Consider the following 12,185-nt stretch of genomic DNA (forward strand, 5'->3'; position numbering starts at 1 on the left):
AGAATATTTACTGACAGATTATACTTTTTCCAATTTCCTTTCAATATTTGACCCTATATCTGATCACATCATATTAAAATCTAGTGCTGCTCAGATTCAAATTGAATGTCACTAATTACATGTCATTCTTGACATATATCACACAAAACAGATGGCTTGTTATGGTATTTTAGCTATTAAAGGGGAGGAAACCAAGAGCAATCTACCTTTTCCTGGCCCCTGACATATAAATTGATGCTGACACGTAATATCTGAACATAACAATAGGTCAAAATTCTATTTGAGCTGCCTTAATTGAGTAGATCATTGCTTTCTCGTTCCATATGTTAATAATCATGCCACATAGAGTCGATTGAGCCTGGTTTACATATTAGTGTCAACATAGATAAAAGTCATTGTCTCCAAATGACTTCCACATAAGGCTGGAATATTTTTATTAACGACAGGGGTAGAATAAAGCACTGGTAAAGCAAAGAAATTGTGAGAAAAAATATTCAGGGGGGAGGCAGCAACACAATACATACTGGCACTGATTTAAAGGTATTTGTCTCAAGGGAAGATAAAATGCATTTTAAGAGCTATTGATATATGAGGTTTTGTTCTCTATCAATTGTTAAGGTTTTTGATTGATCTCTTTTCATCCATCTACATTTATGCCCTATATCTATTATTGTCTCCTTTCAAATTTTCTTCTTCATTTGGATTATCTTCATGTTCTTTTCATATTGGATAATTTTTATATATATGTAAATATTTGTTTCAAATATAATGCTTTCATGAAAATGTGGAAATATAAAACTTTTTACTGAATTGTGAACTCAAGTCAGCATGAAAGTTAGAAAATGTGAACAAGAAAAGAGGTAGCAAAACAATTCATTTACATAAAAATCAAATAACACTGAACCTGAATATTTCCTACACTAAGACCCCAGGCATTACTTCATATACTTAAAATAGATTTAATGCTCTTCTAGGTCTCAGCAGAGGTTAGCAAGTGTGATCAATGCATGATGACACTAAAGATCGTCTTCATCCTTCATATCAAATAGAATAATTACTTGTGCCAGGACTCAGAAAGTCAAAGAAATGAAATCATCAAATGTCCTTCTTTAAGACATCATTTAACATTAACAAGAAATTGATAGGAGCCAGATGGAAAATGACTAATATCTTTCATTAACATGGTAAATACTAAATACCCATCCACCTCTAAATACATTTTAAGTGACTTTTAAAATACATGTCATAAAACTGTTGACATTTTGTTCTCTTTCTCTTTGTTTCCTATTTCTTTCCCTTGAAGTTTCTCAATCTAACTGTCTCTCTTCCCATCTGTCCCTTCATACTATAATACTATATATATATATATATATATGCCTTCCTATATCTTTATGCATGTCCCTCTTTCTCTTTCTCTTTCTCTCTCTCTCTTCCTTCCACTCTCTGAACTATCTCTGGCTATCTATCTCATTGTCTGCCTCTATGTCAGTCTCTGTCTCTCTTTCACTACTGCCCTTTCATTTATGTAATATTCTCCATTCATGTCATCAAACATTATTTGAATCTGTCATGTAACTGTGGAATAGTTGATTTTCAATTTTTTTTCTACACCCATCATTTATCTACAATTTCAATTTTCTTAAGAAACATTTCACGGTTAGGATAATTATGTTTGGTAAAATTTATTACCGGTAAAATCAGCTAAGACGGATTTTCAATTGTCATTTTAACAGTACTTTAATTACTTGAAGGCTTTTGAAGCCCGTCAAAAATTCCACCCCTTTCAACTAACTGTATCATATCATCAAATCACTCTTTAACTAATGTTGTTATTGTTGTTGTTTTAGTTTTTATTGGTGTGTATCATTCATTTATGAATATTTACAAGCTCCCTTAGTCTGCCAATCAGACTTGCTTGTCAGATGACTTGTTTTAATAGCAACAACTTGTAAATTTAAATTCACATTAGCATGCTTAAATTTCCTTCTATTTCTCCACACTGATTTATATCATAATTATATTTGTATTGGACCCCATGCCCCCCAAAATTGTTGTTTCACTGAGAGTATCCCTCCCATGATATATGATTGGTGGGATTAAACATTGCCAATGGAAGTCCAAATGACAGGTAATAATTACATAATCCCTTTAATAGGGAGATTAGTCTGTAATACCAATGACCTTATTGGAAACCTACAGAGTCATGGTTTTAATGTCATGCACACATCCTAATTTTCATTTCTTGTTTTCATTCCCCTGCACACATGGACATGGGCAGAAGTCATAGAAATAATGAAATAATACTTACAGATGTTACTAGCTGTCCGTCTCTGTAGCATGGATAATCAAATTCACAGTCCTTAACAGCTTTGAAATCATCAGAAAATATCACATTTTGGACGTCCCCCTGGAATAAACATGAAAAGAATGAGATTTTATTTGACTTTTGGCAAGACTGGAAAATATAAACATGAAATTAACCTAATTCCATCGCGTCTCTACCCTCTGCCCTATCCAAGCTGGCCAACAGGTCTCCGACGAGTCCTTAGACATGCTTTGAATATCTTGTACCGTTGTACGTAACAAATGAGAACAAACCAAGACATTCCTATACATACATGCATAGTGTATGAACATTGTGTTTGTAGGAGAGTTTTTTTTCTCCTGTGTAGCACTGGCATCCTTCGTTCATAAATTATTATTTTCATCATTAAGTTCATTTCAAAGATGAAAAATCAAGCAATAATTTATAGAGTCATTACATGGGCTAGAGGTGTCATGGTCGAGCGGATAGGTCACTGGACTGTGGATCACAAGGTCCGCAGTTCAAGTCCCGCCGCGGCACTAATGTCCTTTGGCAAGACGTTGATCTACATTTGCCACTCTCCAACCAGGTGTTACATGGGTACCCAGTAGGATGGGAAAGTTAGTGTGGTTTAGATGAGCAAGTGTTCGCTTGTAAAAATGATGTCTGGCCAGAATGCTCCCCAAGGAGTGGAGAATGTGCATACATTACGTGCGAGTAAGCCTTTATCTGATGGCCGGGGTAATATTATATATGTAAAGTGCTTTGAGAGGGCCTGCGGTCCTGCAAAGCACTATAAAAGAATGAGCTATTATTATTATTATTATTATTATGTAGTCTTCATGCATGTCCCATACCACATACATGTACTGTACACTAAACCACCCACGGCCTGCAATCATCCCAATACGGTACATGTATGTTTCTCATCACCTAGCGGCCCCCTCTAGGGTTTATGACAGATCAAGATGCTCTCCAATCATCTTCTTCCTCCGCCAAGTTAAGCAGATCGACCCGTATTCATCAAATTTCACTCTTTCTAAGATGATGTCTTTCTCATGGTTATATCTCTTCTCTGCTGAGAATTATTATTGACGTTATTACGCCATTTGGCTATAACTAAGAAGTTGATTTGTTGTAAGTTTTGTTCTAACTTGTTAAATCTTATAGTCTGCAATAAAGGGTAGGGCATAAAGGGTTTAGAAAGGACAATTTTTGAGATAATATGTTTTGAAAGAGAGGAAATCATATACAAGAGGGTGAAATAAGAAAATAGACAAGAGAGATAAAGGGAAGGAGACAGATTTGGAAAAGAAAGAGCTACACAAATGACAGGAGAAATTTGTGTGTATGTGATCTCACTAGTGTAAATTTGTAATGAATGTCACAGAGCTGTACTTATAAAAATATGACATATATTGCAAAGAATGGTATATATATAGAGAGAGAGAGAGAGAGAGAGAGAGAGAGAGAGAGAGAGAGAGAGAGAGAGGGCAAAAATGGAAAATTACACAAAGGTGGGAGAGAGAGAACAAAGAAAATGAATGAACAAAGAAAGAGAGACAAAGAAAGATATCTATTTAAAGACAGTACAAGAGACAAAATTATAGAACGACAGAGAGTGAGAGGAAAACAGACACTTTTTCAAAAGGAAAGAACAAAAAATAGAGGCCTACGTAATAAAGAGAAGTGTGAGAGAGGTGTGGAAGCGGGGATTTGAGGTGGATTGAGAAAAAAATATCACTTGGCAACAGTTTTTAGTTTGGGGTCAACTGAGGTCAACTACATTAAGATACACAGTTGGGCATTGTTACTTATTTGATGATTTCATGATGTTTCACAGCTTTTTGCCACACTGAAAATGTAAGGTGACCTACTTGTAGTTTTCATACATTATGCCTTGATTTGCCTTGATGGGTAATTTCTGGAAAGAGGTATGTGTTACCAGCAGTCTCCTGCCAAAGGGCATGATTCCTACTGTGAAGCTGTGACCGATGCAGCAAACATGGCAAGGAATTTATCCTAATATGGAAGTCTTTGGATATTATACAGGTAATAGTAGTTACTGTCCTCTGTTTGGTTCAGTACGATCTTCTCATGAACAAGCCATGCATTCCCAGTGTGAAGTTGGCTAAACAGTTTATATCAAGAATTACAATTCTGTCTTCTCATTTTCTTTTTCAACATGTATCAATCACAGCTGACGACATTCTAAACTGACTTTTTAAAATCAAAATACATAAATGATAATAAAACATCATGAGCATCGTAATAAAATCATCTCTTGTATAAATTATATCAGTGCATTCACTTTCTTTCTTCCCATTATCTACATAAGACAAGACATAAAACAAAACTGAAAACTTGAAAGTGACTTGAACATTTATACAGTATTACAAGCCTCATATTAATTAAATAAAACTTGAACTTGAACTTGAACAAGCCTCATATTAATGGCAGAGGTAAATTTTACATGTTTCTTCCCTTTTCCTATTTATTAAGCAAATAAAATCTGTAAAGTTTTAAATAAACTCTGTCATCAAAATGTTTTGAAGTGGTTCACTTGTCTTTCGATTCCTAGAAATCATTACCAGAAATATCACAAATGGTATGTCTTCATCAGGTCCAGATTGCCAAATAGCCCAATATTTCTGATTTGGTAAATAAGCCCCAAGTTACAACTGGTCTTCATCAGCTAGAGACTCGACCACGAAACTCAAGCTCCAGAAATTGGCTCAAGATATTTTGCTCAGCGTTTGTGCATAGTGTGCGTCTTCGGGCTGGTGAAGACGCACTGGACAAATAGCGGGATATTTTGCAAACTAGCCCAAAATATCCCGCTAATTGCAACTGTGGGCTGATAAAGAAGCAAATTAGCTGGGTAAGTTGTGATCGGGATAGTTAAAATAGCGTTTTGGGGGCAATCTTGAGCTGATGAGAACATGCCTAAGGTGAATCCATTAATATGAAAGGAGTTAATCCTACTACCACAGGACCAATAAAGGGGTTGAGGGTTCAGATCCCAGCCTATAGCACTAATATCCTTTTGCAAGATTCAACATTACCCCCTCTCAACCAACCCATTACCTGATATATAATGGCTGCTTCGCTGTTTCCTCATGACACAGGCATATTAAAGCACCATAGGCTATAAGAATCAACTAGTGCCATTTTTATTTTCATTTCAGTTGACTAAATAAATATTTATTTATCAATAGATTAAATAAAAAAGAAGCATCTTTCTGGCCTTGTTTAATTTTGAGATCGATCACACTACAGGAATATCCCAAGTAATTTTCAGCCTCATTGGCTGAGAATAGATAATTGTTGTGATTAAAACCCATTTCATCAATATGTTGCAAAACTGTACTTACCTTAAATGGAACATCATTTTCATTATAATGTCCTCCCACCACAAACTTTCCTGCTGTAGTGAAATCTATCCTTGCATTTCCAGCTCTTGTTGGTAGCGTCGCAACCTCAGCGCAATCCATGTAAACTTTTATCTGGTTCTTATTGATGCCAACAGCCACCTTGTGCCATTTATTATCTGCAAAATCTTCTGCAACAAATCTGAAAGGAAAAAAAGAGAAGAGAGAGGTAAAATACAATGAAATTGAATTTATGCTATCTGTGCATTGGTGGGTAACTTGAGTTCAAAGTTTTAATCAAAACTATAAACTCAAAAAAGATGTTGAAGGACACTTTTTCCTATGAAAATTGCTCTACAACTAACCGAATTCCTAACTTAAACTCTGGACTCAAAGCTAGACCTAACCCTTCCGCTTTCTCTATAAACCTAACCTAATACCCAATTGTAAGTCCAACATTAACCCTAACCCTAACTTTTATACTTTCGGTGAAATGAAGCCGAGAACGATATTGTTGTCACCAAGGCAAATGTCGAGCACTCAAAAATCCTCAGCAGTCAAATCCTTGTTAAGTAAAAGAACTTCCAAGTAAAAGTTACTAGTATAAACAGAATTCAAGGACTGACCAGTTATATGATGATGTCAGCTACAGCAGAAGTAATTCAGAAAATCTTATCTGGATGAGGGTTACATATCCAAGGAAAGGTGTGGGTGCGGATGTGGGTGCAGGTGGGGGAGTGTGTAGGTTTTTTCAATTTACATCAAGGATCAAACATTAAAATTGCCATCCAACAAACAAAGATCAAATGATTGTGACAATAGGCCTGTCCTCATCAGACTGAAGTTTCAAAATATCCAGCGTTTCAGACTCGGGATTCAGGAAATTTTCCCTAAGCTTGAAATTGCATCTTTACCAGACCGATACGCTCATCACAAACTAGCTCAGACGGGCGCAAATAAGTCCGCTTTTTCCAAAACAGCAGGCTATTTTGGAAACAAGACCAAGATTTCTTGGGATATTTTGGCGACCAAATAGCCCGCTAATTGCAACTGTGGGCTGATGAAGTTGCAAAGTAGCTGGCTAATTTGAGATCAGGCTAGTAAAAATAGCAGGTTATTTTGCAACTTCAGTCTGATGAAGACAGGCCTATAGTGATTTGTTATTGATAGAAAAAGTGTATATCTTCTCAGGACTTTATTGATTGATAATGATTACAGTCTACAAAGTAGACACTAAAAGCTATTTTGACCTAGAGGGCTAATAGTTCACTTGAAACCAAACTAACTAAAACATTAGCTGCATTTACACTGCAAGCAAGAATCATTGATCTTTCTTAAATTCCAGAGTTTCTTCGTCAGTTGCAACACGACAGGGAAAAAGAAAATGGAAAATCCACCTCTGGAGTTGTTTTCATAGACGCGTCCTTAACAATTTTTGCAGTTTTAATGCCTGCTCCCTAATGGTTGGTACGATTCCGGGTTTTGGTCACGTGACTCTCTTTGCTTCCATGAGAAGCAGCGACAAGTTGAGCACTTACGCCCACTACTCACCAAAATCTTAATGAGGAAACATCAAAAAAAATTAATGGTTTTTTGACTTTTTTCCAACAATTTTCCAAAATGGTGTTTGGGCTGTGTAAATGGGCTTATTGATGATCTCATATTTGCCTTTGGTATATAGATAAAATCCTGCAAATGTAGCAATGCACGATTCAGGGGCAAAATCCACAGGGTTCCCTGTGATCGGCAAAGAAATTCCCAACAAATATTGCAGGGTCATAGTCATGATAACTGCTACTTCAAGAACAGAAGTTCCTTCAGAATACATCATGTGAGCATTTTGGAATACGTGTACAACAACAACTTTTGTAATTTGGCACGCTCGATCACTTCCTGGTGATTTGTGAATAAAAAAAAAAATTAAATTTGATACCTAGTACATATTTAACTCTTTCAGTCATTAAAATAGGAACCCGATGATGTATGGCGTATTTTATTAGCGATAATGTTAAAAAGCATGCCTTTATCCAACAGGTCAAGTCAGAAGAAGAAAAAAATTGGTGAATCCCATTTCATCAAGGTATGCCCACTGACTGCTAATCGACCAGGCAAGAGACTGAAAAATCCTGACTTTGGAAATTGGCCCAAAGCTCTTGTGGGAATCCAGATGAAAGATTACCCCTCATGCATTCAAAATATTTGGTAGGAGTTATTTTCATTTCTTCTTGAACTTTCTGTCCTGCCCTTAAAGGGGAAGTCCATCCTGATATTAATTTGGTTTTAATCGAAGCATAAAAGTGAGAGGAAAAAGTTGATCAGTGCAAGTTTGAGAAAAATATGATTAAAAAGAAGAAAGTTATGAGTTTTTGAAGCTGTGATTAATCAAACACAATTGGCAACTCTGTGACGTAGCTCCCCTCCCAATTGCCCTGTACAGAAAATTACATGAACTTCCATTTTTCTTGGTTATAGATGACGATATATATTTGATTCATACAGGGGTTGAATAAAAACATATTTGCAATAATTATATTCAGGGTAAATGTATAATTTAACATTTTTTTAACAGAAAATAAAGACATTTCTGAATTTCTAGTATACGGCAAGTGGGAGCAGAGCTTGCAAGATACGTCAAAGATTCGCCAATTTGTGTTTAATTGATCGCAACTTCAAACTTTTTGCTTCTATAAAACCAACTTAATATCAGGGTGGACTTCTCCTTTAAAGAGGTATAAGTAACGAATACCAGTCAAGGGCTGGTTGTACAGCCTAGTAGATCCTGCTTGGTCCCTTGACTCCTTCACGAGTATGGGGTATTGAGTGATTTGCAGGATAAAACCCACAAACAGTAAACCTCTCAAAATCAAGCTGTCAGATTAACTAGATTTTTGTTGATAAGTAGTACTTTAGATATGAAATATTACAATTCCAACAGCTGCAATGGAAATTAGAAGTGAAAATGATTTGTGTCACCTAGAAGCATTACAAAATAGATTTTACATTCCTATATTTTTGCAATTCCCGTCATATATTTCCCCTGGGTTTCAATAACATCTATGCCCATACCTTGTATGCCTGTATGCTATCAGTTTCCAAAACCACACTTTCTTAATGAAGTACTGTTACCTGACCTAATACCAGCCACAAATTGCAGAGGAGATTTTCCTACCAAACTGGTGTTTTTAAGTTAAAAACTATGTTTTAATTTGAAGGACATCCTATACCTTCTTCTTCTTCTTCTTCTTCTTCAAGATAATCTGCCTCCTTCAATACTGAAGATTCTTGCAGATGCTGTATACTCGGCCTGATTGGTGTGTGCAGGTGGACCATTACACCGGAGTTTCCCCCTACTCTTATACGAATAGTGCAATGGGTTCTTAACGTGCAAGGGTGGTGACTCTCCTGTACACGGGCCCTCCATTTAACGTCCTATCCGAGGGACGGAGTGTTTTCCACTTGACATAACCTGCGTCTATGAACAAGGGAAGGGGTACGTTAACACACAATGCAGACTTCAGTCATCCGCCTGGTTGGGAGTCGAACCCAGGATCTTTGGTTCGACAGGCAGATGCTTTACCGACTGAGCCAACTCGCCTGTAAGGCCTCAACCTCACAGTAGGATATAGGAAGATTCTGCAATGGTGTTTAGCATGGTTGGTGCAATTCAGGTGCAATTCAGGTGCAATTCAGACGCTTTACCGACTGAGCCAACTCCCCTGTAAGGCCTCAACCTCACAGTAGGATATAGGAAGATTCTGCAATGGTGTTTAGCATGGTTGGTGCAATTCAGGCTGAGAAAATATGACGATACATATACATGGATATATCAATTTAAATGGTACATATTATGAAGAGAGCCTCCATTAGCAGGAATCCCTGTGCAATACTGGCAGTGGCAGCACCAAGACTCTGAAAGTTTGTGAAGGCTAGCCAAGGAGATTGTTAGATGTTAGGGTGGGCAGAGAGTTTAAATCATGGACCTAGTAGGTCCGTGGTTAAATTAAGCCTCAATTCTTTTGTACATAGGCTGGCTCGTGAGAGGGGATATAAGGATTGAAGACATTCTGCCCCCCCCCCCTCCCAACCCCACCCACCCTTATCCTCTGGCATCGTCATTGGCAAATGGGTATTCAAATATAAAATTGCCTTTGGCTAGCTGGGTGAGCACAGCAATTTATTTCTGCTGTGTAAATAGGGAAATGTGAAATAAGTATTTGGGAAGGGCTCTAGATTTCTTACATCTTCACTGTGAATTAGTAAAGTATGATAACACATGATGAAATTTCCACAGCGTATCAATGTCTTATCCATCTACATCCATGGAATTTATCTCTATTGGAGTGAACTTGGGGGAACAAACAAAAAGTTCAATAAATCTCACTTCACAAGGTCCAATCTGGTCTAAGGACTCTGTCAATACTGTGCCCTTCTGACATGAAGGATCCATAAATCATATGGCCTCTTAAATCCTAATCACTTGCACTAGGCAAAAAGCAGACAAGAGCTGCATTTACACTGCAAGCAAAAATCATCAATATTTCTCACATTCCTGTGTTTCATCAAAGAGATCCTCCTTGGTTTCATGGAAGCTGGGAAGCAACTACCAGTAAACACAACAAAAGAACCACCTCTGGAATGAGTTTGATATGCCAACAGAACCTTCACCAGTTCTTGCAGTATTATTGCTCAAACAAATCAAGTTTTTGGTCACATAACTCACCCAGTAGTGTAAATGCAGTCGAAAACCTGATGGTTTTTCAAAATGATTTTAGGGCTGTGTAAATGACCTGAGGGACGGTCAAATAAGCTATCAAAAAGTTTACCAAGGATGGTTGAGGTGAAGTGGGCGGGCCACTGTTGGAGATGTTATTTGTTGGTAAATTCTTTGGCATCTAGTGGCAATATAGCCATGGATTTGTGCAAGAGAGATATTGGGGAAGATGTCATATTTATGGATTGAATATGACAGCTTAGTTTCAATCTCCTTCATTCCCACTGAAATGAAATATGAGTCATTTTCTTTCCTCCTTGAAAAAAAGAAATATATATATGCTCAAAACACTCAAGATCAAAAAGACTGCAGAACATAAAGATGTCAAATTAAACTTGTCAGCAAATGTCAACAATGGACCATTTTGAGATAAACTTATGAATTTGAAGCAATATTGTGCGTACCAAGGTCTGATGAAAAAAGGTGAGAGATCGTGAATAGGAACTGACTAATAAGAACTAAGGGCAAAATTAGACCTGTGTAATGATTGTCACTCCCTCAAAACTACTCCCCACCCCAACACCCTACCAACTATCCCCCTACCCCCCCCCCCCCACACACACACACACAACTAATGCCTCAACAACTTGAAATAACCCTCACACTATGGGGGTTGTTGCCTAAGGGTAATGGTTCTTGGGGGTAGTTTTAGTTTTCATGGGATGTGTTGTTGGCAGTCTATTCCAGGCATTTGCAATCAAGGCTTTCCATCTCCTTCTATCTCTGGTTCTTTGTAATGTGACGTTTCTAAGGGTACGTTTATGCTCAATTTTGAAGGCAGAATGAGCGATTTGAAATGCTCATCGTAAATGCTCATCGTAATCGCAGTTCCACGGTGTACTGTTTATGCTCACTTCTCTGGCTCCTCCAGGCATGATTCTGGCTCAGAGTCAGAATCATGCTTGGAGGAGCCAGAGAAGTGCAGTGCTTAGTCTGCAGTAGACGTCAGTGCGTTTACAAATGATCGTTCTTTTTCTTCCCCAGAATCGCTGATTTTGCAGAAATCGCCGATCCAAAACGCACCTTTTTGTGAGTTTACGATCGGCGATTATAATCACTGTTTTTCTGTGATTCTACAAAAATGAGAAAGGCGCAACCGTGTTTTTAACTAAACGCGTAACAAATGCCTCGTTCTGGCCAGAAAAAGGTGAGCATAAACGTACCCTAAGCCCAATGAACTTATCTATGTTTTTGATGTGCTATCTCCCTCTGCTTCCTTCCCTTTCCCTCAATTTTTCCTGTCAGTATCCTGTTTTCTGTGCCTTCTCTTCTCTTATTAACATGCCCAACAAACTGAAGTTGTCTTTTCCTTATGATAAGGGATCCCTCGACGCATGCCTTATTGAGCACTTATTAGTTTGATATTTTGTCAGTCTAAGCATTCTTCTTATGAACTGCATTTCCGCTGCTTGAATTCTGTTGTCCAGGGATTTATTCAACGTCCAGCTCTCACTGCTATACAGGAGGATGGACCATGCATACATCATGCATTTCAGTACCCAATAGACTTGACTCCGTTTCGTTGACAATCAGCCATGCATGAAGTCTTTCGTCTATGTCTGATCATCAACAAAACGGAGTTAAGTCTTTTGTCAATTCTGTTTGTTGCTACGGCAGGCAACCAGTGAAAACAAATTTGTTTAATGATATTATGGAAATGCAAGCATCACTTTAAACAAACAGAACTTTGTTATTCCTGGCTCATTTTTCCTGATTTAGGTGTCATATGAAAGAGCAG

The 12,185-nt window shown here is 37.5% G+C and overlaps 1 protein-coding gene across 1 annotated transcript in view; it reads right to left on the reverse strand.

Annotated features, from left to right (window-relative positions):
- Positions 1-12,185, reverse strand: part of LOC762753 (collagen alpha-1(I) chain) — a 91,439-nt gene that overhangs the window by 63,462 nt on the left and 15,792 nt on the right. The window contains exons 4-5 of the mRNA XM_030997448.1: positions 5,680-5,878; positions 2,309-2,407 (exon numbers count right to left, since the gene is read on the reverse strand). Coding sequence (XP_030853308.1) covers positions 2,309-2,407; positions 5,680-5,878 — 298 coding nt within the window. The remainder of the gene's footprint in view (positions 1-2,308; positions 2,408-5,679; positions 5,879-12,185) is intronic.

The sequence above is a fragment of the Strongylocentrotus purpuratus genome, unplaced genomic scaffold (genome assembly GCF_000002235.5).
Source record: "Strongylocentrotus purpuratus isolate Spur 01 unplaced genomic scaffold, Spur_5.0 spur5_scaffold_4, whole genome shotgun sequence".
In the NCBI taxonomy this organism is placed as follows: domain Eukaryota; kingdom Metazoa; phylum Echinodermata; class Echinoidea; order Camarodonta; family Strongylocentrotidae; genus Strongylocentrotus; species Strongylocentrotus purpuratus.